The sequence below is a fragment of the Pristiophorus japonicus genome, chromosome 10, assembly GCF_044704955.1.
Source record: "Pristiophorus japonicus isolate sPriJap1 chromosome 10, sPriJap1.hap1, whole genome shotgun sequence".
NCBI lineage: Eukaryota > Metazoa > Chordata > Chondrichthyes > Pristiophoridae > Pristiophorus > Pristiophorus japonicus.
This window is the reverse complement of record NC_091986.1, coordinates 43,490,663-43,516,074: the sequence shown is the minus strand read 5'-3', so window position 1 is coordinate 43,516,074 and position 25,412 is coordinate 43,490,663. Positions and strand designations below refer to the sequence as shown.

The window sequence follows — 25,412 nt, the reverse complement described above, 5'->3', positions numbered from 1 at the left end:
TGCACCTATTTTCTATGTTTCTATGTTGGTTGAGGAATAAATATTGGCCCAGGACACTGTGGAGAATTCCCCTGCTCCTCTTCGAAATAGTGCCCGTGGGACCGTTAAAGTTCACCTGGGAGGGGCAGATGGGGCTTCGCTTTATCACCACCAAGGAGAGGTTATTTTTTTTTGGTCTGGAAGGAAATATGCATTCAATACTAATTCAAATAACCCATTCACTCTGAAAAAGCCAAAGAAGTTGGGCTGTTAGCAGCAAATGGATATTTGCAAGATAATAGTGATGTTTAAAGTGCCTTTCTTTGCTTCGTGCAGTAACACCTGTCCTACATTATTTACAGTACCAAGTGACAAAGATAGAGTGTTCAGCAGCGTTATTTGCACTTTGAACGCTACATGACTTCCAGCCCCTTCGGAGCCACACGTAACTCTAGATCCATGTTACAAGTTTGATTTGTAGAAAAGGATTTTTAGACTGCCCTTGGCTTTGTTTTTACTGTGGCCCCAGTGTCTGGTAGATGTGAAAACAAAACACACCAAAAACATTTTGCTTTGCATGATGTGTTCATTTTATTCAGATGATTGTCTCGAGTCACTGCACAGCTACAAAACATTTCCTGTATCCATATTTGCAAGCAATGCTACTGATGTACCGAAGTAGTCTTATTTCAAAAAAGATGAAACAAAAAAATCTTTGACAGTAGAAAGTACAATATGGGTCCAGAAAAGCCGACTCTGTGTGAGATGGTCCAGCACAACTATAGCTGTTTAATTAAATAAAACTGCACAGCTGCATAGCATTGATGGTCTCAGTATATACTATCATTATTGGCTTTTTAAAGAAAAATGTGGAAAGGTAATTAAGCATAGGATAGCAAAACAATTTTAGAAATTTCTCATTTTTAAATTTAACATATAAAGGGCCAAAATCAAAAATATATCTTCATTAACACTTCACAATTAATATTTCCTTTTTAAAAAATGGAAGAAATATTAAAAGCATATCCTGCAGTCTGTGTGTGTATGGAGCATGCAGATCGGCTGATGTTTAAGCCTTGGGTCAAATATGTTTTAATTTTTAATTTGTGAAAAAACCCTCGCTTTCTGAAGACCTTTCTCAGCAATGCAAATTTCTGTAGTAATCAAATTTCCATCTCTTTGCAACACTTAACCCTTTAGCACAGGCTCTCTGCTGCACTGTGTAACAATGGGCGATGTGGTTATGTTTATTTACCCCACTACAAGCTGGGCAAACCTCTAGTTAAACAGCCTTGTGCCCCAGCCTGTTAACCAGCTAACACATCTGACCTGCAGCAGTGTTTCTTTTAATGTGATGCAAAAACTAACAGGGGTCCACCCGGAGAAGTTCCGCTGCACTGTGCTTCTAATCGTTACATCGGGAAAAATTACCACAACTCTGCACCTATCAGTGTCCCTAACTATACAGTGTGACGTTACCGGGGGCTAGTTCTGCACAACTGCCAACACTCAGTAAGGGAGTTTGGGCTGGACAATCTCATATGACAGTACTATCCAAAAAAATTTAACATGTTTATTTTTAATTACAATGGCATAGGTCTTAAGGTATCACATTATTAAACTACAGCAGTGATGCAGTGACCTCCACAAGCAACTGGTCTCTGTCTCAGTTTTCTGCTCACCACTGCATCTGCTAGTGATTGACGGTCCAACGCTATCTTCTTTTGAGCTTTCACATTTCTTTGATGGATGTGGCCAGCGTGACGATGTTCTGTGCCTGTTTCAAAGACGGCATGTCGATCATACTTCCGTGTAAAGTAAAGGCTCCCTGGCATAATCAGAAAAATAAAATATAAACTTTTTGCTTCTCAGGACCACATCATACTGTCGCTTTTTAATTCCCAGAGGGTTCCCCATCCCTTCGGAGCATTGCGAAGTCAAGTATTTGAAGATTGAAAGCATTAATGCTACAATGTTATCTTTTACATTCAGAGATCAAGATTAAATATTTTCAACACAGTTCATGTAAGATGTATTTCAGTAGAAAGTACGTAATTTTCTCTCCATGCTGGAGTTAGGATAGGATGCCAATTTATTTTGAATTATCTTGGCATAGTACTCTATTAACTTCATCTAAAATTATAAATAGTTTCCTTCAAATGCGTCACAATTAATAATTACATACACTTCCTAATAGACACCTTGTAGTAAAAAGAAAAAAACATTCTTATATCTTATCACAATTTGCAAGGACTTAATTTTACAGAATTAATAACAAAGATTTGCTTCTATAACTTTTCAAGATTTATGAATAGCTACCCCTGCAACTGAAGAAACCAAAATATGATGGTTTTTTTTCATGCCAACAAATTTGATTCTGAACAAAAAATTCTTATAAAGGAAGACCCCAAGATTGGGCAACTGTTGGGATGGATGATGAGGATTATAGGGTGTTAAATAGTTCCTATGGAAGAGTTCATAGGATGCAAACATAAGGTCCTTCTAAGATAATTAACTGACAACACCACGATTACCACAAATTCTTCCTCCAGGCTATCCTTAATCTGAGCATCACTGGGACAAAGCGGGAGCAGACTGTGGATCACCACTGAAATATATATACAACAATAACCCACAGAGCAGGACGCACAATGCGATTCAATGATGCAATAAATTAGGAAAGCAATGCAACATTGCTAATTTCCTTCCAATTGCCACACTAATGGGCCTCAGAATGTTCTAATCCCATTTGAAGAATTTAGCTCTCATACAGAGATTTAATAATCTTAACATGCAGTTGCAAAAAACCCAGCAAAACTTCAATTTGGCCATAAATCAAACTGTTCGAATAATGAAGTAAGGATGTGGCGTGCAAATACTAAAGTTCACCTTTCCCAGTTTCTGATGTTCTTCAAAAGCATCAATCAGTTCCCGAGCCCATTTCAGTCTCTCAGGACTTGGGGTAAATGCTTCTTGTACAATTGGAATCTGACTGGGGTGAATCACTTGTTTACCTGGGCACAGATATCACATCGCAATTTATTATTATACACAGTACTCACAAAGATATGTTTTCAAAAATACACAGCACATTTATTGTGAAATATTAGCTAATATCCTGCATGGATCATTAGTCAAGCCAGCTGTAGCATTTTGTCACATCAATCATCCTCTGTAAGGATGACTGTTAATATTTTATATATGTGCATGCAGATATATCTTTCTTTAACATATCTACTTTGTTAGCAATGAAGGTGTTGAATAAATAAGTTATTCAGCAGAAGGCTGCCATTTTAATCATAATTAACTTCAATTAAAATATTTGCAGAATTGTGCACTTTATATATAGTCATTTAAATATTATTTTGTACTTTGGGGTCTAAAATTATCTTTGTAAATATATTTGCAATAATCATTTCACACCTTGTCTGTTTGGTGGTTAGATAGAAGGTTCTGGCCTTCTACAGACCATTGATAAGCAGAATGCCTTTCTACGATTTAATTCATAGAATCATAGAAATTTACAGCATGGAAGGAGACCATTTCGGCCCTTCGTGTCCGGGCCCAGCCGACCAAGAGCTATCCAGCCTAATCCCACTAATTGTGGCAATTCAATTTATTTTTCAATTGTAGGTAATTAATCTCTAAAATTACTTGTGTCGAGTTGTGACGAATACTGATTTCTAATGTTTATTATCCAATTGAATACATTTGGTTGAAATGCATTGTGCACAAAATTCACGCTACGATTCTAAAATACCCATCAAGTAAAATATGGCTGTGTGCATTTCAAAGACAACCTCATACAGGGAGTGGATTTATGTGGTTTCAAAATGTGGTATGTTACTGGGCACCATCATAAATGTCATTAAAACATTTCGTAGAGCTTCAAGTTAAATTGTAAACATTTAACACTCTAGACTAGCGTGTCCAAGTTGGTATCAATAAGAATACAAAAGATAAAATGGGTTTGATTAGATGCAAGGTATATACAAAATAAGATGTTGGTCATATTTCAGAACTATGTAAACAACACTATTAGAATTCCAATAGTTATATATCTATAATTAGTGTGTATTTTATATAGATATACATCTATATAAAATAACACGCTTTATTATTTTAGTTACATATATATATAATTGTTAATATGTATTAATTTTTAAAATTATGTTTTATTATAGACATAGAATAGTTAGTATGTTTTATTATGTATGATAGTATGTATTATTTTATTTATATATATACACACACACGCATATATTATAGTATACTTTGTCATTTTATTTATAAATAATAGTATATAGTATATATATGTTAGTATGTATTATTATATATATATAATAGTTAGCATGGTTTATTTTATATGTATTGCATGAAAAGTGTTAGATGCAGATTATATAATATATCAATTCATGGATTTTGTCCTGTAAGCCTCCAGATCAGAGTCTCAAGTTTGAATGCTAAGCTGTATTAGACACTCAAACTTACCTGACTTTACTGACCGAGATTCTTTCAGCAGTAGCCACAATGGCAGCAAAAATCTACTCTCTTCGGGCACAGTAACAGAAGGAAAACAAAACAAAACTGGCAGGATCAATTGTGCCCAGGATCAACAGAGCGCTTCTGAACCACTGGCCATGGGATAGCGTCGCTGGACGCCTTGGAAATTTCTGAGTCTCGGATTATGCTGTCTTCCCAGTCAAAGAGGGAATGTAGTGCTGGAACTCAGAAGTGGGGGCATGATGAGACAATTATTTGTGTGTGTGTGTGTGTGTGTGTGTGTGGGGGGGGGGTGAGAATCAGGTTTAAAAAAATAAAACATGAATTAGCTGCATGTCTAATGTACATCTGAATGTAGGTGAAAGGCTATAATCACTGGATTCTCAGCCTGTTAATGACACTATAATGCAGTATTCTCTTTCACCACTCATTATTTTGACCATTCCATGTGACCTTCAAAAATAAGTCAATTTCTATAGTTAGATTTTGCGCACGAGTCTAATTCCTTCATGAAAATATTTTGAATCGGATAGCCTCAGTGCGTTAGATATGCAAAATTAGTACACTGTTGCTTAAGCTCTCTCCTGCTAGTTCGTAGCGCAGATTGCTTTGACTGTCACAGAGAACTGTTCTTTAATAAGCATCTGTAAAAAGACACTGTGCAAACGGACACATTTGTGCCAAATATGTTAATAATCTATTTTCCAACCGCATGGCTTTGAAACATTACAAATATTTATTTGCAAATCTGGATCATCCAAATAATGTCTCATTAATAGCAAGCAGGGAAAGATTAATTTCAGTTCCTGTAAGCTCTCAAAAATATTCTATGCAACAGCAAGAATATTCGTGAATTTCTGTCAAAATGAATATCATTATAAAATGCAACTACATACATGCAAGGAACTTTAAATATTTAATTGTTGCACTTTTTAAGTGAATTCCTGAATAATTTTCCCAGAGGGCTAAAGGACTGGTTAAATGTTTTAAATAATATAATTATTGTTTTGCTGAAAAACTTCCATTACATTTTATTCACTGTTATAAGTCCAGTCATAGAATTATTAAAAAATGCATTGTTAATTTTATGCCTAGAATTATAAAAGCATATTGTTAATTTAACACAGTTGCAGGTAGAGAAAAATCAGCAATCAGCACTTAACATTTTTAAAACATGTTCCAAATTGCTTTCTCACGGTTTAATTATGTGAGCTGCAAAGTTTTCACAAACGAATCAAACACCAAACCATATTCACAGGAATGTTATTCTTCTCTATAAAGAAAACGTTTGGTTTTTATTTAGTGCAGTGAGGTGATATTTTTATGTTGCCGATTGACAAAAATTATGCGTGTTAATCGTGAGCTAAGAGCATGAAAATCAGAAAAGATTGCTAAAGCATGATTATTTATAGCCATGAAAATATGCCATTGTACAACACCATTTGATATGTCCTGTTTCAGATCAATGTTTGTCAGATTCATGCTAAGAGTTCGACATTAAGAGCCCTTTTTATTTTGTGTCCGAAACAAAAAGAGCTACAACAGATATGGTCATTTCATATTTATGACTTTCCACTTTGCGCGAGACTAAATTTTCCCTGTTCCAGGCCACCTTTCCAAACTAAGCAGTCTCCCATACAAGTTAGAAATGAGTTTAATTTTAAAGTTTATGCTGTTGATACCTAAATGTTAATTTTTATTAAATAAAAATACTATTCCAGTGAACGCATTGCAGGTTTTTAAGGGAGACTTTGCTGCACAAAACTGTTACCATTTTATTGTAAAACATTTCCCTCTTCTGCAAACAAATAGTTTTATTTCCTGAAAAAAATACATTTAAATCGGGTGCAGTAAAACCACAGCTCATTTAAGCAGTACGGTTTAGTTCTGATCCAATTCGCCTGTCTGCACAATTTGGGACAAGTGAGCTATATAGTCTCTCCGTTTTCGATGGGCTACATCTTATTTAACAGAGAAAGAGGAAAACCACAAATGTTTGAAATCTGAAATATATATTTTTTTAAACCCAGAAAATATAGTAAATGTACAGCAGGTTTCACTGGAACAGACCCGATGGGCTGAATGGCCTAATTTCTGTGCTCTAACATTCTATGATTCTCTGATCAGCATCAGAAAGTGAAAGGTTAGCAGTTTGGGTTCCAAAAGAGGTTCACATCTATTTTCCTCTTTCAGATGTTGACGCGTCTTGTGACACTTTCTGGTTTATATTTATATTTTAACCTAATGCTGAGTTCAGCGCCGGTTGAAATGGTTATTAGTTATGGGACACAATTTGCATAATATCTCTGTAACCATTACTGTCACAGAGGCTATTTTACATCTGTTAAGTCTTAATGAGTTACTTAATAATATTTATTTTAGTTACTTAAAGTCTATCAAAAAGGAAAGTTAACACAACAAGGATTTATTGGGGAAACCCACTTTGCAATATCACCTGTGTAATTAAGTTGGAGAACGATATGTTCAAAAACAATTCAAATTGCTTAATTTTTAATAGAATTTCTAAATAATCAATTTGATATAATTTGTACAAATTCAAGCACCTATGGAAATATGCATCAGTGTTTATTCCTCATTAAAGAATGATTTCCTGTTAAATAATTAAAATATGAAGGTCCACATTTAAACATTTTATTAACCACTTCAAACTCCTGGCACACGACACATTATATATCGCCTGTTAACCTCCCTGAATACGTCAAAAATATAAAACATTTTTGATGTCATGTCTAGAGCAACGCACAGATGCACTTTTTGTACTTTTACACTATTATAAAAAGATTTTAAAAATTAAATGAAGAGCATGATCAGCTGGAAGACATACCAGTGAACCCCATCAAGGCACCCTCTCTCGACTGCCTGCATAAGCCCTTCTCATCCTTGTAGTCGATATAGACAAGGTCTATGGCCTGCAGACCAAAAGCCTTTGCTATAACAACAATCTTCTGCCTCGCATAAACAAGCTCTCGAGCATCCTCAGTTCTTGTGGCACCTGGAACAGTTGAACAAAAGTAGCACAATGGCAACTACCACAAGGAAATGATTTCACAAATCGGTTCTGAAATAGTTACATCCCATAAGCTGTACAGATTTCTTTTCGTTGGATATTACAGATACATTTCAAGTTGTAAAATAGTTGATTCATGCCAAATGAAATTAAATTAAAAGGTGCTTAATTGTTTGCTAAAAGCTCGATGAAAATATTTCTCATAAACCATAATTAATCCCATACTTTGCTTTTATATTTCTGGCTACTGTTGGTAATAATTAAATAAATTAACAATTTAAATATCGAACAAAATCTAGTACAACTAAAACGTTCCGTTGGAACTGGAAACCAGGAATATGTAAATATTTCATGAATTTGTTTTTAAAGTTAGCTATTAACTACAATGATCAAAATCAAAATGAAGCCAAAGCAGTATATCTAGTGTGGATCAAAAGTTGATTTCAGTGATATAGAAATAAGGTTACTAATTTAATTATTAATTTGTTTTAAAAAGTAAAAGCGCGCAAGACTTTTAAACACATTCTAAAAAGTAAAAGGCAAAGAATGAGCATGACTTTAGTAAAATGTAGGCCACAATTGAAGGAAAGAGAAACATTGAGGAAAAGCCCCTTTCTCTCACCTATACTGGCACAGAAATCATCCGATCCAAACACCACTCCATCGAGCTGGAAGCCAGCATGTGCTCCGAGACGCTGTGCTTCTTCACATCCAGCCTTCAAGAAAATTACATTTTGCAATACCAATGTCGATGGAATATTCTTTTCATCATGTCACTTATAAACTGGATATCAATCACGCTAACATTATCAGGGGCTCGAACACATGTAATAGCCATATAAGCAATGTTCAACCAATATGAAAGGCGCATTAAGGCTTTTTCCTTCTTGCCATGTTAAGTAAATGTTAAAATTCTATTTGTAATATTTTTGGATCGCTAGCAAAAAGGAAAATTATGCTAATCAAAAAAAAATAGCAGCAGCTTTTTCCTGGCAAACTCCTTCATGAAAGACAAAATTCCGACAAGTATAACCCTCCACAATTCAGTTACTGTGTGTTTATCCACTTACTTTTCTTGTGGTATTCTGGTTAGCCAACTTCAAGAAGTATTTATACTTTTCTTGGAAGTCACATATTTGAGTTACAGTAACACAATAACCTTATTGTATCCTTAAAAAAACTTGCATTAAAAAAGAAAAAAATACTTCAAACATTTGCATACATATTTTTGGACTTATATTCAGAATCAGCATGCCTTTCATCACTACTATTTAAGTATAAACTCTTTAGGGTGTCTCCGTTCTTTCTAAGAACATCACATTAATTTCACACATTCTTATTGTTAATGTTTTTCAAAATAAAAGAAGTCTTTTGGTCATAAAGTTACTTATAAAATAGGATTTATTACTAAATGTTATCCGGACAATTTTAAAACTAGTTTTACTTACATACTGTATGTGTCCAACATTTTCACTGACATGTGACTGCTTTGTTGTAAATAAAGAATAAATATTTATTTGAATTTTTGTTGCCTGGACTGAGTTTCTAATGAAATATTAACTGTATTAAATACTGTGATGCCTCTGTTTTATGTTATGAAACAAAGGTAAAGAAACTCTACATATTCAAAAAGACCCACTGTGCTTTTTTTTTGCCTCACTCTTTTCATCCGTGATTAAAACAAATGATTTTGTTTGAATACATTATTATTACCTTGAAATTCAGCAATCCTACTGCCGTCTCCACGAAAGTGATTAAATTCATCGGCTCCTTTAATGTCCGACCTTTTGAGTATTTTGCAAATCTGTCTGCAAACTAGAAATGGAAATCATTTTATACATTTTTTTTTTCCGGTTTAAAAAAGATGAAGAAATAACGCCTGAAACAGGATTTGATTTGTACTCCAATGTTTTAATTTCTATAACACGCAAAGTAATTTTTAATTCTATATTACGTACAATTGCATTTACAAGGCCTTTTTAGAAGATCATGAAAATCGTGGTGTACTTCTTTGAGAGTATAAAATACTTTAAAAGTTTGTAAAAATAAAATTTACACCTAGATTTTATAAGTCTCATGTCATTAAAACTTGGATCGATTTGGATCTAAAACTTAATAGCTGAATATTCACTTAATTTATCGATGCGGTAATACGTTAATTTCAAAACATGTACAAATAAAAAAACATGCACTTAAATGAATAAATATACTCGGTTCTAGAAATGCTCGCAGAAATTAACACCTTTACGTATATTTCCATTTTTTTGTGTGTAGTTTTACACTGAGGCTGCACCAGCTCTCATAGTAGCTTATTCAATTTCTTGAGCAGTTTTGAATTAAACTGGACTAAGTTATGAATACACATATTATGACACAAAGTCTAATAATTCAGAATTCTGAAAGGCAAGGATTACACAATGGGCAAATCCTTTTGCCATTTTATTATGCCGGTGGTGTAATTCCCGAATGAAGAATCAGCCTCTCAGATCGGCAAGCTCTCTTTTCAGCTTTTATGCAATATGATTTTCCTAATACTTCGAGTTTTACAGGGGGAGTCATAAAGAAAGCAAGTTTCTTTCTTTGAACACCAAAGACTTGGAAAAATTGTCTCTAATTCACAGCCAGTACTGGGTTGTCAGTGGGGTAGCCCAAATTCCAAAATCTATCATCTGGAAACATACAAAAGCTCTTGCACACTACTTTTTTTCTTTCAGAGGCAGGATTAGAGTATAAAAGGTACTACGGTTAAGTTGCAATCATCATAGTTCTATAACTGATAAAACTATCTCAGGTAAACCAGAGCTATTTCAGTGAAGACAAAAAGCCTACTTCTAAAAATTTAAAGAATATTCATTTACTGAAGGATTTCAAATGAAAAAGGGGAATTTTAATCATCTCCCCATTCAATCTCAGTTGGGTAAATCATATCTAGGAGATTTGCATAAATATAAACCATCAAAGCCTTTTCATCTTCAAAGGGGGTTTCGGGACCCTATAAGCTTTGTACTGTAATCATCACAGGTCACAACCTTGCAGCAGTAGGGCTGCTATGGCAACATAAAAAAACTAATGCTGCAGGCTTAACATAATATTCTGCTTCATAGAAAAGTGCAGTGACAGAAATGTCTTTCATGAACGGCCAACTTATATTGCAACACCTGAATTCTGCTTTCAGCTGTGCAAAGACGCAATTCTTCTATTAATTGAATATTGAAGATGCAATTATTTTTGGATTCACAATTTCTTTTAAAATAAAACAAACTATTACTTTATTTTATGTTACACAATTTCCAACCTGCTTTACCTCCACCTGCCCCCCCCGAAAGATTATTTGTTTGCGAAAATTGCATAGTCGAACCATAAATAATCCGCAGCGAATATTAACATGAAAAATGTCCGGTAAACAGGTTTCAATTATTTTTTTTTTCTCCCTCTCTCTCTCTCAAAGAGACGATTAAAAGTTTCCGGCCTGGTCCAGTGTTCACTGCACTAAAGTAAAAGAAAAGAGAAATTGGGGAGGAGAAGTAGCAAGCCTCAGCAATTCTTTCAATTCCAAAGCACACCCAATACTATGTTGGCAAGAATGCACACTGTTCAGGATTTGCGGGGCAATTGTTTTGCAACAAAGGAGGTAGAGTTACGCTTGTTATAGTCCAATAAGCCATGCCAGTCAAACAAGTACCCATAGCTAGGACAAAGGAAAGCAAGAGATTCTCACACAATAGACAACAAGTAAGTCCATCTTTTAGTTACAAATCAGCCTCCAGGTTTATTCTTAATATAATTTTTTTTTTAGGAATGGACAAAATAAACAGTAAAGGGATTTCAACTGTGCTTTCACAATCTGTGAGAATGAAAATGGGCGTGATCAAACCGGGAATCCCTATGAGAAAGCGGAAATTAAGCGAAGGACAGTCAAACAAAGTTATCTACCAGCTAGTTATGTTGTGACCTCAACTGCAGAGAGGGTGGGGGGAAGGGACTATTTAATTACAGTTGCCGTCATTCGTGTCCCAGATGCAGCCAAATCACTTTTCAACAGCTGCTGAACCTTTACATTTAGATCTTCAAGTTTTGTAGTCATTGCAAAATTAAAAAACAATATTGCACTCGAGAGTCAGGTTTTAGTGGGTGAATTTACATTTCATCGTGGAAATAACTGCAGTAAACACTTCAAAATGAAATACTCACTTGTTAGTCATAAAAATCATAGTTAAAGATGCTTCTTAAATTTTTATAAATAGGTCTGCTTCGATCCTATTTAAGATTAACTGTTCCTATATTTTATAATCGCCCATTTATTGAAAGCATGTTAAGGTAATGAGGGCTATTTCAAAGTTGACTTAAGTAATTTGATGTGTCTCCTGTTTTTATTTCAAGACTTTACTGGCTTAAAAAACCCAGCCATGAAACAAAAACACACCTGTCAGCAATTAAAAAGGATGAAATACAGAAACGATTCAGGAAATAATATCTGTAGTAATTAAAAGCAGTGGTTAAAAGCTTCCTGTCCATTTCTCTGGTTTGCCCCAAGCACAACCCCTCATATTTCTTTTCCTCCTTTTCATTTAACCCCTCTCTCTCTTCCTCGATTAATTCATACTTTGCTTTCCCATCACGAGAGTCCCACTTTCGAGCAGAGCTGGAAGTGTTGGGGGTGTGGGTGGCTCAGACCTTCTTGACATGACCCTCCCTTTTAGTCCAAATGATCTGGGGTGTGATCAAAGCGCAAAGCTTTGCCAAATCTAGGCCAACTCACCCATTTTATTTCTTCGATACTTTCGACTTTGGGGAGCATCAGGGTAGGAGGAAGGTCTTTAGACTGCAAGATAACTTCCATGTCCAGCTCGGCAAGGCCGCTTGAGACAGAGTTGATTCGAACGCACAGATCTGTGCGACCAACATATGGGCGAGCAAGCACCGTTGCAATTGTCAGCCTCGCTTCTTCCTTCAACCAAAAAAACAAACCTTATTCAGCAGTGACTTTCCTAAACAATGTAATGTATAGTTAAATCAGAAATACATTCAATAATTTGCAAGGCCAGCAGCAGCAACTGCTTAAAAATAACCAGTGTCTCTTTTATTACAACTTGATTTGCCAAAGATATGCATTAAAATGAAGTGCACTGCAGTGTAAAAACAAGAAATTGGCCTGGTTTGCGTCTCCTGTTAGCGCCTCTGGGGTTACCAACCGGGCGTGATAAAATCACCGATGTCCGCAAAGATCCCCGGCGGTTTTGTGCTGGTGCTAAGACTTACCGCCTTGATCTCTGGCGCCCCAGAGATTATGACATCACCTGCTCCCGCCCCAGATGCAATATTCGCTTCTGCCCCCTGCAGCATCGCTGGGCGTCAACACAGAGGCGTTGTCACCTCGGCTGGCCGCTTGGGGAATGCTAATTAAAGGCAGCGGTGGTCATGTACGGCAGCATTTATTTATATCCCCATTCTGGTGCCTCCTGATGCCTTTTGCCCCCACGATTGCTGAGCCCTGCACAAGAGTGCTTGGGGCTGCTATGCGCGTATTGCAAGTGCCGTCCCCCACCAGACACAGCCAGAAGATTCCTTCAATGCAGCATTGGCCTTTCCCTTTAAGGGAGGGAAAGAGCCTGTGAAGATGACAGCACTGCTCCGCATATTGCTCAGCGCTCTGCCGATACCGCCCCTCTCACTCCCTTTAGCGCTCTAAGGGAAGTGGTAGCACTTGATTTAGCGCTTCACTTCCCTCATGATGCGCCAAAGCGGAAGTTCCCAGCAGAATCAAATCTTTACCTCATGGCGATACTTTTGCGCTCCTGCATAAATTATCGCCCCAAACGGGGCGCTGCACAATTTCTAGCCCAATATAGAAAAATCGGCAGTTTCAGTCCAGCATGTGTTTTAATGATTCAACATGTCTCTGTTGCTGGATGTGTGCTAAGGGATCAGAGTTTGATGTCTGTTCTAGTTAATCCACATTACAAGGTGCTAGCGATATTACTTTTGTTGAATACCCTCTTGCAACACAAACAAAAGGTGCTGCTGATTAGAAGATCGAAATGAAGTCAAGCATTGTGTCAGGGGCGTGGGCACAATCACGGACTTCAAACAGACAGATGCAAAAACTACGCCAAAAGCCAGCAAAAAAATGACATTAAGATTCAAAAATGTGGTCTGAGTTAAACGGCTTGAGGAAACAGTAGCTTACAGTTGTCAGATCAGATCAGAAATGGGCACATAAAGCAGCTTAGGACAGCTCTACAGAGCCACTGATTTACGGGGGTCTAGGCTGGCGATAATTAGGGTAAGCACAGACACGGAATAAAGTGATGGCTCTCTGCAGTTGAAGTGAATGGAATAATAAACTCCAAGGTTAATGAAACCTGATTCAAATAGCCTTGAGCCTGGTATCATCACACTTTCATGAAGGGCTAACACATGCCAGTCAGTGGGAGGGTAAAGCTGTAATCGTCTGGTGATCATTATTATAATGCACGGAATGCTGTACGAACCAAAAAAATTAAACAAATAAAGGCGTATATAAACCTGCAGACAAATCCAGATGTGACTTTACAAAAAAATGAGGGGAAAAAAAGAACTGTGCAGCCAAGTAGACAGCTGTTTGTCATTCTTGCTGATGATGAAATGGAGCACTCCCGTCTGCTCACACAACCAATCAAATCACACTTCCAGTTCCAATATAAATCATGCTGAGGATGAACTTAAAAGGGACACAGTTCAGTTCCTTGTTCCTCAGGATTTCCATATCGTCACCATTTAACTCTCTAAGTTCAAACACCTTCATTAGTCAGGATGGCAAACATATCTCAGAACTGCCCCAGCAAGGGTTACACTCAAACCCAGACTACGACAACACAGGTCATTCAGCCCATCGTGTCTGTGCCGGCTCTTTGAAAGAGCTATCCAATTAGTCCCACTCCTGCTCTTTCCCCATAACCCTGCCCTTCAATTCCCATTTGAAAGTTACTATTGAATCTGCTTCCACTATCCTTTTAGATAGTGCATTTCAGACTGTAACAAAAGTCTCTTCATCTCCCCCCTCCTGATTGACTAAGTGGAGTATATTATACACGCATTTCATAGTGAGAAAGTAGTACTCACTTGACCACCCCTGAAAAGCTAGTTCAAGTGTTTGAACTGCTCAGAACATAGCTTTTACGAAGGAATTAGTAAGGAAAGCATTGGTCCCAAACACAGCCTCGACAATACTTTGACATTCAAGGCACTGTATTAAATAGGCTGCCTTGAAAACCGTTTTTCTGCCCATTCATTTGTGTATAAGAAGGATAGAAACCTGTCAAAATAGATTTGAAATCGCCATCAGACTCTATGGTTTTCTAACAGGACCTGACAGTAACAGAGTTACACTGAATTATCAATCTGGTTGCTTTGCATAGCAGCTGAAAATGTTCCAAGTTGGACCATCTCAAATGGTCATCTTTATTCGGAGTGATCGTGATATTCAGCCACATGGACATTTTCATCATTGCCAGCGCAGACACCCAAAGCAGATGATATTATTCCCACAGCGCTGCAATCTGCTGCTGTACTCCAGACAATCTAAGTGACATAGCTGGAAAGCAAGGCCACTCTACCCAAACAAAACTTCCTTTTAAATAAAGACATTGAAAAAACAATGCTTCAAGTATTTCTCAATAACCAAGCGTAAAACTGTATGCCTCTGAAGTGCACTTCAAACAAAAAAAAACTTTTTTTTTTTCCCCATCACTTATTTCTGCATTGCAAAATTGCTCCACTGATTCCTCACATTATCAACCCCGTGGGGCCTTTGCAAGAATGTAGAACTGTCTCGTGTGGTGGGTTTCTGAAATCTCTGTAACTTGTCTCAAGAAGATCCTTTCAAAGACCCGGTACAGGTGGGAAGGGCCGAATGGCTTCCTTCTGTGCTGTATCGTTGTATGATTCTAAAAGTAAACAGTATTTTCCGACTCAGGTTACTGATAAACATGTCAAATCCCCACAATGCAGTGTTCTCAGGGTAGCGCCGAGGAAAGACAATAGCCTGCACCAGTGAGCAGCATTAATGTGCCTTCTGCCTTCACCTCTTGTTTTAGTTTCCGACATTACAAACACGGACCATCATTGTGAAATTCAATCTTTAAATCTGTCCCTCAACCAGCACAGGAGGACCAGTGGCTAATAAATATGTTATTGTGCTGATGATCAGGTACAGCTGTGAGCTGATGAAAAGCCAAGAGACATTATGCTTTCCGTTACCATGCAGCAGCGAACACCTGGAGCGGAATAAGGGCCATGCTGATATAGAAGGAAGGCTGCACTGGCCCAATGCACAAGACAGCAAAAAAAAATGAAAGATGAAAACTCGCGCGCAGCCACGCGAGAGAAGGAAACAAAGAAAAGGAATCAGCAGCCGTTAGACCCACTAACCAATCAGCCTCGCACGTTCCTCGCTCCCGAATTATCAAAACTGCAAAGAAAACAACATCCGTCCACTTTCACACTCCAGTGGAAGTGGTGCTCCCTCACGGCAGGGCTGCACAGTCTCACCATCTGGAGAATAAATCGTGTGTGAAGTACAGTATAGTTTGGGACCGAGCTCTGTGGCGGCAACTCAGCGGTTAGTTCATTAGTTCCAAACTTGCAGGGATTAGTCCGGCATCTATTCTGCTGTCAGAAAGGATAAGACAGACAGAATGCAAAAACTTCAAGGAAGACTGGAACAACTAGGGAGAGGGGGGTGGTGGGGGGGTACCCTAGGGCTCAATGTGAAAGTACAGAGTACAATAGTGTATATCGCTCTTCCACCCCCATCAAAAAGGAGTTGTCAATATCATTATCACCGAACAAAATGACTAAGGCCTTTTGTTTGAGTGAAGAATATTAAACAAGTCAAAGGATTGAACAATGTTGCAGTTCCTCAAATGGGAGCGCATTAACAAGATAGCACCACACAGCATAATTCCATAGTTTAGTGGTTAAATTACAATAGTGTGGTCATGGGTTCTTAGGGTAGTGTTGCCTGACACTTGAATCTGCCATCTCTATGTATGATCAGTACTGTTATTTCCCTGGTGAAGGAAGATTCACTCAGCTTCACGATGAAGCAAAACAAAAACGTACATTTTGTTTAAAAATGACTTTATTCACTGTAGTATGGTTATCAGCTAAGCAACCAACATCACTAAAACAGATATTCTGGTCATTATCACATTGATGTTTGTAGGTTCAAGTCCCATTCCAGAGACAGGAGCACATAAATCTAGGCTGACACAGCCAGTGCAGTGCTGAGGGAGCGCTGAACTGTCGGAGGGGACGTCTTTTGGATGAAGCGTTAAACAGAGGCCCTGTCTGCCCTCTCAGGTGGATATAAAAGATCTCACGCCCACTATTTCGAAGAAGAACAGGGGAGTTATCCCCAGTGTCTTGGCCAATATTTATCCCTCAACCAACAGATTATAAGAACATAAGAAATAGGAGCAGGAGTAGGCCATACGGCCCCTCGAGCCTGCTCCGCCATTCAATAAGATCATGACTGATCTGATCATGAACTCAGGTCCACTTCCCTGCCCACTCCCCATAACCCCTTATCATTTAAGAAACTGTCTATTTCTGTCTTAAATTTATTTAATGTCCCAGCTTCCACAGCTCTCTGAGGCAGCGAATTCCACAGATTTACAACCCTCTGAGAGAAGAAATTTCTCCTCATCTCAGTATTAAATGGGCGGTCCCTTATTCTAAGATCATGCCCTCTAGTTCTAGTCTCCTCTATCAGTGGAAACATCCTCTCTGCATCCACCTTGTCAAGTGCCCTCATAATCTTATACATTTCGATAAGATCCCCTCTCATTCTTCTGAATTCCAATGAGTAGAGACCCACCCGACTCAACCTTTCCTCATTAGTCAACCCCCTCATCCCCGGAATCAACCTAGTGAACCTCCTCTGAACTGCCTCCAAAGCAAGTATATCCTTTCCTATCACAATTATCACATTGTTGTTTGTGGGAGCTTGCTGTGCGCAAATTGGCTGCCGCGTTTCCTACATTACAACAGTGACTACACTTCAAATGTACTTCATTGGCTGTACAATGCTTTGGGAATGCCATGAAGTAGTGAAAGTCGCTACATAAATGCAAGTCCTTCTTTGAACCAACATGTGGAGTGGACTCCTGATAGGGTAGTGGAGACAAAAATCCTGGACCTAAGTAATAAATAGCTGCATACGATGATGGGAGAGCTACACGGTCTTTCTGGATAGATAAACTAGAATGGGTTACAAGACTTTTCTTACCAGATGGGCTCATTAACAACAACAACTTGTATTAATATAGCAGGTTTAATGTAGTAGAAAGGCTCAAAGCTATTCACAGGAGCAATTAACAAAATTTGACACCAAGCCACAGAAGGAGATAGAGGGAGTTAGATATGGCCCTTACGGCTAAAGAGATCAAGGGGTATAGAGAGAAAGCAGGAAAGGGGTACTGAGGGAATGATCAGCCATGATCTTATTGAATGGCAGTGCAGGCTTGAAGGGCCGAATGGCCTATTCCTGTACCTATTTTCTATGTTTCTATTAGGGCAGATCAAAAGTTTAGTTAAAGAAGTATGGTTTTAAGAAGTATCTTAAAGGAGAGAGAGGTGGAGCAGTTTAGAGAGGGAGTTCCAGAACTTAGGGCGTAGGCAGCTGAAGGCACTAAATTTACTATGTTAAAGGTGCTATATAAATGCAAATTATCGTTGTTGATGCAAAGTATTTATTAAATCCCTCTGCCATTATTTGCATCCTCCACAAAATTGACAATCCTTTTCTCCCAGGGGTCCCACCCCAGGCTTTAACAATTTACCTTTTTACTGATGTCTATTTTGAAAATAGATATGTTTGAATTGGGCTAGTTTAAGTGGGTTTAAGTAAATTGCGTTTGTGATAGGCAGGTGAGTTGCGAAAGGGTAGAGAAGTTAAAAAGCAGCAGAATATCTTAGGCCTATGCTGGAGGCAGCACTGAAATGTAGTCAAAAGCTTGGTCAAAGAGATTGGTTTTAAGGGGCATCTTAAAGGAGGAGAGTTAGAGAGGCAGAGAGGTTTAGGGAGGGAATTCCAGAGCTTAGGACCTGAGAAGACTGAAGGCACCTAGGATACCATATAAATGATTTGTTATAAATATTGGTCTTGGCTCAGTGATAGCATTTTTGTTTACTTACATCTTTCAAAACAGAGGGCAACTTTATAGGTACACTAAGCAGTCTTGGGGAGATGTGATTGTTTTGTATTGAGGGATTCACGGACAGTGATAAGAGTTACAATATTTGTTGCTCAATGCCTTCAGCCACAGCGACAGAGGAACACGTAAAACAGCAACTTCACATATCATCAGTGGGAAATGATGCCACCCAACCAGCACTCAGCAACCATAATCACACGTCAGCACCTTCACAAGCAGGAAATAAGCCTGTTCATTGACCCCTTGTGAGACACGAGATGGACAACAATCCACATGTGCTGATTAGACAAGTATAGCTTGATCAAAGAGAGTCAGCATGGATCTGTGAAGGGTAGGTCATGGCACAGGCATGATGGGCCGAATGGCCTCCTTCTGTACTGTATCATTCTATGACACTTGCAATCTGTCTGTCCATAGAATTATGGAAGAATCATAGAATGGTTACAGCACGGAAGAAGGCCATTCAGCCCATCGAGCCCATGCTGACTCAGCTAGTCCCACTCCCCCGCCCTTTCCCCGTAGCCCTGTAATTTTTTTTCCTTCAGATACTTATCCAACTCCCTTTTGAAAGATAAGATTGAGTCTGCCTCCACCACCCTTTCAGGCAGTGCATTCCAGATCCTAACCACTTGCTGCGTACATTTTTTTTTCTTACATCACCTTTAGTTATTTCGCCAATCACTTTAAATCTGTGTCCTCTGATTCTCGACCCTTCTGCCAATGGGAACAGTTTCTCTCTATCTACTCTGTCCAGATCCCTCATGATTTTGAACATCTATATCAAATCTCCTCTCCATTTTCTCTGCTCCAAGGAGAACAACCCCAGCTTCTCCAGTCTATCAACGTAACTGAAGTCCCTCATCCCTGGAATCATTCTTGTAAATCTTTTCTGCACCTTCCCTAAGGCCTTCACATCCTTCCTAAAGTGTCGTGCCCAGAATTGATCACAATACTCCAGTTGGGGCAGAAGGAATGTTTTAGACAGGTTCATCATAATTTCCACATTTTTGTACTCGATACCTCTATTTATGAAACCCAGGATCCCGTAAGCCTTTTTAACTGTTTCCTCAACCTGCCTTGCCACCTTCAACGATTTGTGCACACATACCTCCAGGACTCTTTGTTCATGCACCCCCTTTAGGATTGTACCATTTAGTTTATATGTTCTCTCAACATTCTTTCTTCTAAAATGTATCACTTCACACTTTTCTGCGTTAAATTCCATCTGCCACGTCTCCAACCATTTCACCAGCCTGTCTATATCCACTTGGAATCTATCACTCTCCTCCTCACAGTTCACTCTACTTCTAAGTGTTGTGCCATCTACAAATTTTGAAATTGTGCCCTGTACATCCACATCCAAGTCATTAATATATAACAAGAAAAGCAGTGGTCCCAGAACCGACACCTGGGGAACACCACTGTATACAGGTTGGACCGCCCTTATCCGGGACTCCCTTATTCGGCGCCACCTCTCGTTCGGCATGATTCCGGCGGCTAGGGGCGCATGTGCAGAACGCAGCCGGCTTTGGGGCCGCGCCGACACTTGGCCCGCTGGGGCCGCGCCGACACTCGGCCCGCTGGGGCCGCGCCGACACCGGGTTCGCTGGGGCTGCGCCGACACTCGGCCCGCTGGGGCCGCGCCGAAACCGGGTTCGCTGGGGCCGTGCCGACACCGGGTTCGCTGGGGCCGCGCCGACACTCGGCCCGCTGGGGCCGCGCCGACACTCGGCCCGCTGGGGCCGCGCCGACACCGGGTTCGCTGGGGCCACGCTGACACTCGGTCCGCTGGGGCCGTGCTGACACCGGGTTCGCTGGGGCCGCGCCGACACTCGGCCTGGTGGGGCCACACTGACACCGGGTTCGCTGGGGCCGCGCCGACATTCGGCCCGCTGGGGCAGCGCCGACACCGGGTTCGCTGGGGCCGCGCCGACACCGGGTTCGCTGGGGCCGCGCCGACACTGGGTTCGCTGGGGCCACGCTGACACCGGGTTCGCTGGGGCCGCGCCGACACCGGGTTCGCTGGGGCCGCGCCGACACCGGGTTCGCTGGGGCCACACTGACACCGGGTTCGCTGGGGCCGCGCCGACACCGGGTTCGCTGGGGCCACACTGACACCGGGTTCGCTGGGGCCGCGCCGACACCGGGTTCGCTGGGGCCACACTGACACCGGGTTCGCTGGGGCCACACTGACACCGGGTTCGCTGGAGCCGTGCTGACACCGGGTTCGCTGGGGCCACGCTGACACCGGGTTCGCTGGGGCCGCGCCGACACCGGGTTCGCTGGGGCCGCGCCGACACCGGGTTCGCTGGGGCCACGCCGACACCGGGTTCGCTGGGGCCGCGCCGACACCGGGTTCGCTGGGGCCGCGCCGACACCGGGTTCGCTGGGGCCGCGCCGACACTGGGTTCGCGCCGACACTCGGCCCGCTGGGGCCACGCTGACACCGGGTTCGCTGGGGCTGCGCCGACACTCGGCCCGCTGGGGCCGCGCCGACACCGGGTTCGCTGGGGCCGCGCCGACACCGGGTTCGCTGGGGCCGCGCCGACACCGGGTTCGCTGGGGCCGCGCCGACACCGGGTTCGCTGGGGCCGCGCCGACACCGGGTTCGCTGGGGCCGTGCTGACACTCGGCCCGCTGGGGCCCACCGACACCCGTCCCGCTGGCGCCGCGTTGACACTTGGCCCGCTCGGGCCCCCCGACACTTGGCCCGCTGGGGCCCGCCGATACCTCAGTCCTGTCCGGGGCGACGACCTCCTCGCACCCTCCCCCCCACCACCCCCGTCCTCCCCGACCTCAGGCCACTGACCTCCCCTCACCCGTCAAAATCCCTTATTCAGCACAGGCCAGGTCCCAGGGGTGCCGGATAAGGGAGGTTCAATCTGTATACCTTCCTCCAGTCCAAAAAACAACCGTTTACCATGATTCTGTTTCCTGTCACTTAGCTAATTTCGTCTCCATGCTGCCACTGTCCCTGTTATTACATGGGCTTCAACTTTGCTGGCAAGCCTATTATGTGGCACATTAGCAAACGCCTTTTGAAAATCCATATATTTGTCAACCGCATTGCCCTCATCAACCCTCTCTCAAGTTGATTAAACACGATGTGCCTTTGTTCGAAAAACAAATTAGACACGATTCACTGAGGCAAGCGGTGCCACTATTGAGGAGGGACAGTGAGGAGAACAGCATTCGACCTCACGTTCCCAAAGTCATAGTGTAGGAAGAAATCCTGAGAGGAGCTGTGACTCAGTGGGCAGCATTCTTGCCACTGAAGCAGAAGAATCATAGAAACATAGAAGTTTACAGCACGGAAGTAGGCCCATCATGTCCACGCCGGCCGAAGGAGACTATCCAGCCTAATCCCACTTTCCAGCTCTAGGTCCGTAACCCTGCAGGTTACGGCACTTCAAGTGCACATCCAAGTACTTTTTAAATATGGTGAGGGTTTCTGCCTCTACCACCCTTTCAGGCAGTGGGTTCCAGGCCTCATAACCCTCTGTGTGAAGAAATTTCCCCTCAAATCCCCTCTAAACCTTTTACAAATTACTTTAAATGTATGCCCCCTGGTTATTGACCCCTCTGCTAAGGGAAATAGGCCCTTTCTATCCACTATATCTAGGCCCCTCATAATTTTATACACCTCAATGAGATCTCCCCTCAGCCTCCTCTGTTCCAAAGAAAATAAATCCAGCCTATCCAATCTGTCCTCATAGCTAAGATTCTCCACTCCCAGCAACAGCCTCGTAAATCTCCTCTGCACCCTCTCCAGTGCACTCACGTCCTTCATGTAATACGGTGACCAGAACTGCATGCAGCACTCCAGCTGTGGCCTAACCAGTGTTTTATACAGTTGAAGCATAACCCACCTGCTCTTATATTCTATGCCTTCTTCACCACCTTATCCACCTGGCCTGCTACCTTCAGGGATCTGTCGACATGCACTCCCAGGTCCCTTTGTTCCTCTACACTTTTCAATGTCCTACCCATTTAATGTGTATTCCCTTTCCTTGTTAGCCCCCCCCAAATGCATTACCTCACACTTCTCTGGATTAAATTCCATTTGCCACTGTTCTGCCCGCCTGACCAGTTGATTGATATCTTCCTCCAGTCCACAGCTTTCTTCATCATTGTCAACCACACAGCCTATTTTTATATCATCTGCAAACTTCTTAATCATTCCCCCTATAAGAACATAAGAAATAGGAGCAGGAGTAGGCCGTATAATACGATCTTGGCTGATCCGATCATGGACTCAGGTCCACTTTCCTGCTCGCTCCCCATAACCCATTATTCCCTAATCGGTTAAGAAATTATCTATCTCTGTCTTAAATTTATTCAATGTCCCAGTTTCCACAACTCTCTGAGGCAGTGAATTCCACAGATCCACAACCCTCTGAGAAAAGAAATTTCTCCTCATCTGAGTTTTAAATGGGTCGCCCCTTATTCTAAGATTATGCCCCCTAGTTCTAGTCTCCTCCATCAGTGGAAACATTCTCTCCGCATCCACCTTGTCAAGCCCCCTCATAATCTTATACATTTCAATAAGATCACCCCCAATCTTCTGAATTCCAATGAGTAGAGGCCAAACTACTCAACCTTTCCTCATCTCCAGGATTAAACCTAGTGTACCTTCTCTGAACTGCCTCCATAAGGTTACTGCAAAAGATAAAAGTTCACGGGGTTGGGGATAATATATTAGCATGGATAGAGGATTGGCTAACTAACAGAGAACAGAGAGTCGGGATAAATGGTTCATTCTCTGGTTGGCAACCAGTAACTCGTGGGGTGCCGCAGGGATCAGTGCTGGGACCCCAACTATTTACAATGTGTATTAACGACTTGGAAGAAGGGACTGAGTATAACGTAGCCAAGTTTGCTGACGACACAAAGATGGGAGGAAAAGCAATGTGTGAGGAGGACACAAACAATCTGCAAAAGGACATAGACAGGCTAAGTGAGTGGGCAAAAATTTGGCAGATGGAGTATAATGTTGGAAAGTGTGAGGTCATGCATTTTGGCAGAAAAAAAATCAAAGAGCAAGTTATTATTTAAATGGAGAAAGATTGCAAAATGCCGCAGTACAGCAGGACCTGGGGGTACTTGTGCATGAAACACAAAAGGATAGTATGCAGGTACAGCAAGTGATCAGGAAGACCAATGGTATCTTGGCCTTTATTGCAAAGAGGATGAAGTATAAAAGCAGGGAAGTCTTTCTACAGCTATTCAAGGTATTGGTGAGGCCACACCTGGAATACTGGGTGCAGTTTTGGTTTCCATATTTACATAAGGATATACTTGCTTTGGAGGCAGTTCAGAGAAGGTTCACTAGGTTGATTCCAGGGATGAGAGGGTTGACTTATGAGGAAAGGTTGAGTAGGTTGGGCCTCTACTCATTGGAATTCAAAAGAATGAGAAGTGATCTTATCGAAATGTATAAGATTATGAGGGGGCTTGACAAGGTGGATACAGAGAGCATGTTTCCACTGATGGGGGAGACTAGAACTAGAGGCCATGATCTTAGAATAAGGGGCTGCCCATTTAAAAAACAGAGATGAAGAGAAATTTCTTCTCTCAGAGGGTTTTAAATCTGTGGAATTTGCTGCCTCAGAGAGCTGTGGAACCTGGGACATTTAATACATTTAAGACAGAAATAGACAGTTTCTTAAACGATAAGGGATTATGGGGAGCGGGCAGGGAAGTGGAGCTGAGTCCATGATCAGATCAGCTATGATCTTATTGAATGGCGGAGCCGCTCGAGGGGCCGTATGGCTCACTCCTGTTCCTATTTCTTATGTTCTTATCCTTTCGTAAATATGGAAACCAAAACTGCATGCAGTATTCCAGATGTGGCCTCACCAATACCTTCTGTAACTGCAGCAAGACCTCCCTGCTTTTATACTCCATCCACTTCGCAATAAAGGCCAAGATTCCATTGGCCTTCCTGATCACTTGCTGTACCTGCATACTAACCTTTTGTGTTTCATGCACAAGTACCCCCAGGTCCCGCTGTACTGCAGCACTTTGCAATCTTTCTCCATTTAAATAATAACTTGCTCTTTGATTTTTTTCTAACTTATACTTTCCAACATTATACTCCATCTACCAAATTTTTGCCCACTCACTTAGCCTGTCTTTGTCCTTTTGCAGATTTTGTGTGTCCTCCTCGCACATTGCTTTTCCTTCCATCTTTGTATCGTCAGCAAATTTGGCTACGTTACACTCAGTCTCTTCTTCCAATTCTTTAATATAGATTGTAAATAGTTTTGGTCCCAGCACTGATCCCTGCGGCACCCCACTAGTTAATGATTGCCAACCCGAGAATGAACTATTTATCTCCACTCTCTGTTTTCTGTTTGTTAGCCAATCCTCTATCCATGCTAATATATTACCCCCAACCCCGTGAACTTTTATCTTGTACAGTAACCTTTTATGTGGCACCTTGTCAATTGCCTTCTGGAAGTCCAAATACACCACGTCAACTGGTTCCCCTTTATCCACCCTCTTCGTTACATCCTCAAAGAATTCCAGCAAATTTGTCAAATGTGACTTCCCCTTCATAAATCCATGTTGACTCTGCCTGATCTAATTATGCTTTTCCAAATGTCCTGTTGCTGCTTCTTTAATAATGGACTCCAACATTTTCCCAACCACAGATGTTAGGCTAACTGGTCGATAGTTTCCTGCTTTTTGTCTGCCTCCTT

General features: G+C 41.1%; 1 protein-coding gene across 3 annotated transcripts in view; it reads right to left on the bottom strand.

Annotated features, from left to right (window-relative positions):
• Nucleotides 1–556: 556 nt before the first annotated feature.
• clybl (citrate lyase beta like) overlaps nt 557–25,412 on the bottom strand; it is a 187,422-nt gene continuing 162,566 nt past the window's right edge. For 2 of the 3 annotated variants that reach the window (XM_070891402.1, XM_070891401.1), the window contains exons 4-9: nt 12,270–12,458; nt 9,224–9,325; nt 8,133–8,226; nt 7,328–7,495; nt 2,869–2,993; nt 557–1,807 (exon numbers count right to left, since the gene is read on the bottom strand). In XM_070891402.1, the coding sequence (XP_070747503.1) occupies nt 1,712–1,807; nt 2,869–2,993; nt 7,328–7,495; nt 8,133–8,226; nt 9,224–9,325; nt 12,270–12,458 (774 nt within the window). In that variant the 3' untranslated portion in view covers nt 557–1,711. The remainder of the gene's footprint in view (nt 1,808–2,868; nt 2,994–7,327; nt 7,496–8,132; nt 8,227–9,223; nt 9,326–12,269; nt 12,459–25,412) is intronic. The other variant, XM_070891403.1, reaches the window with a different exon arrangement.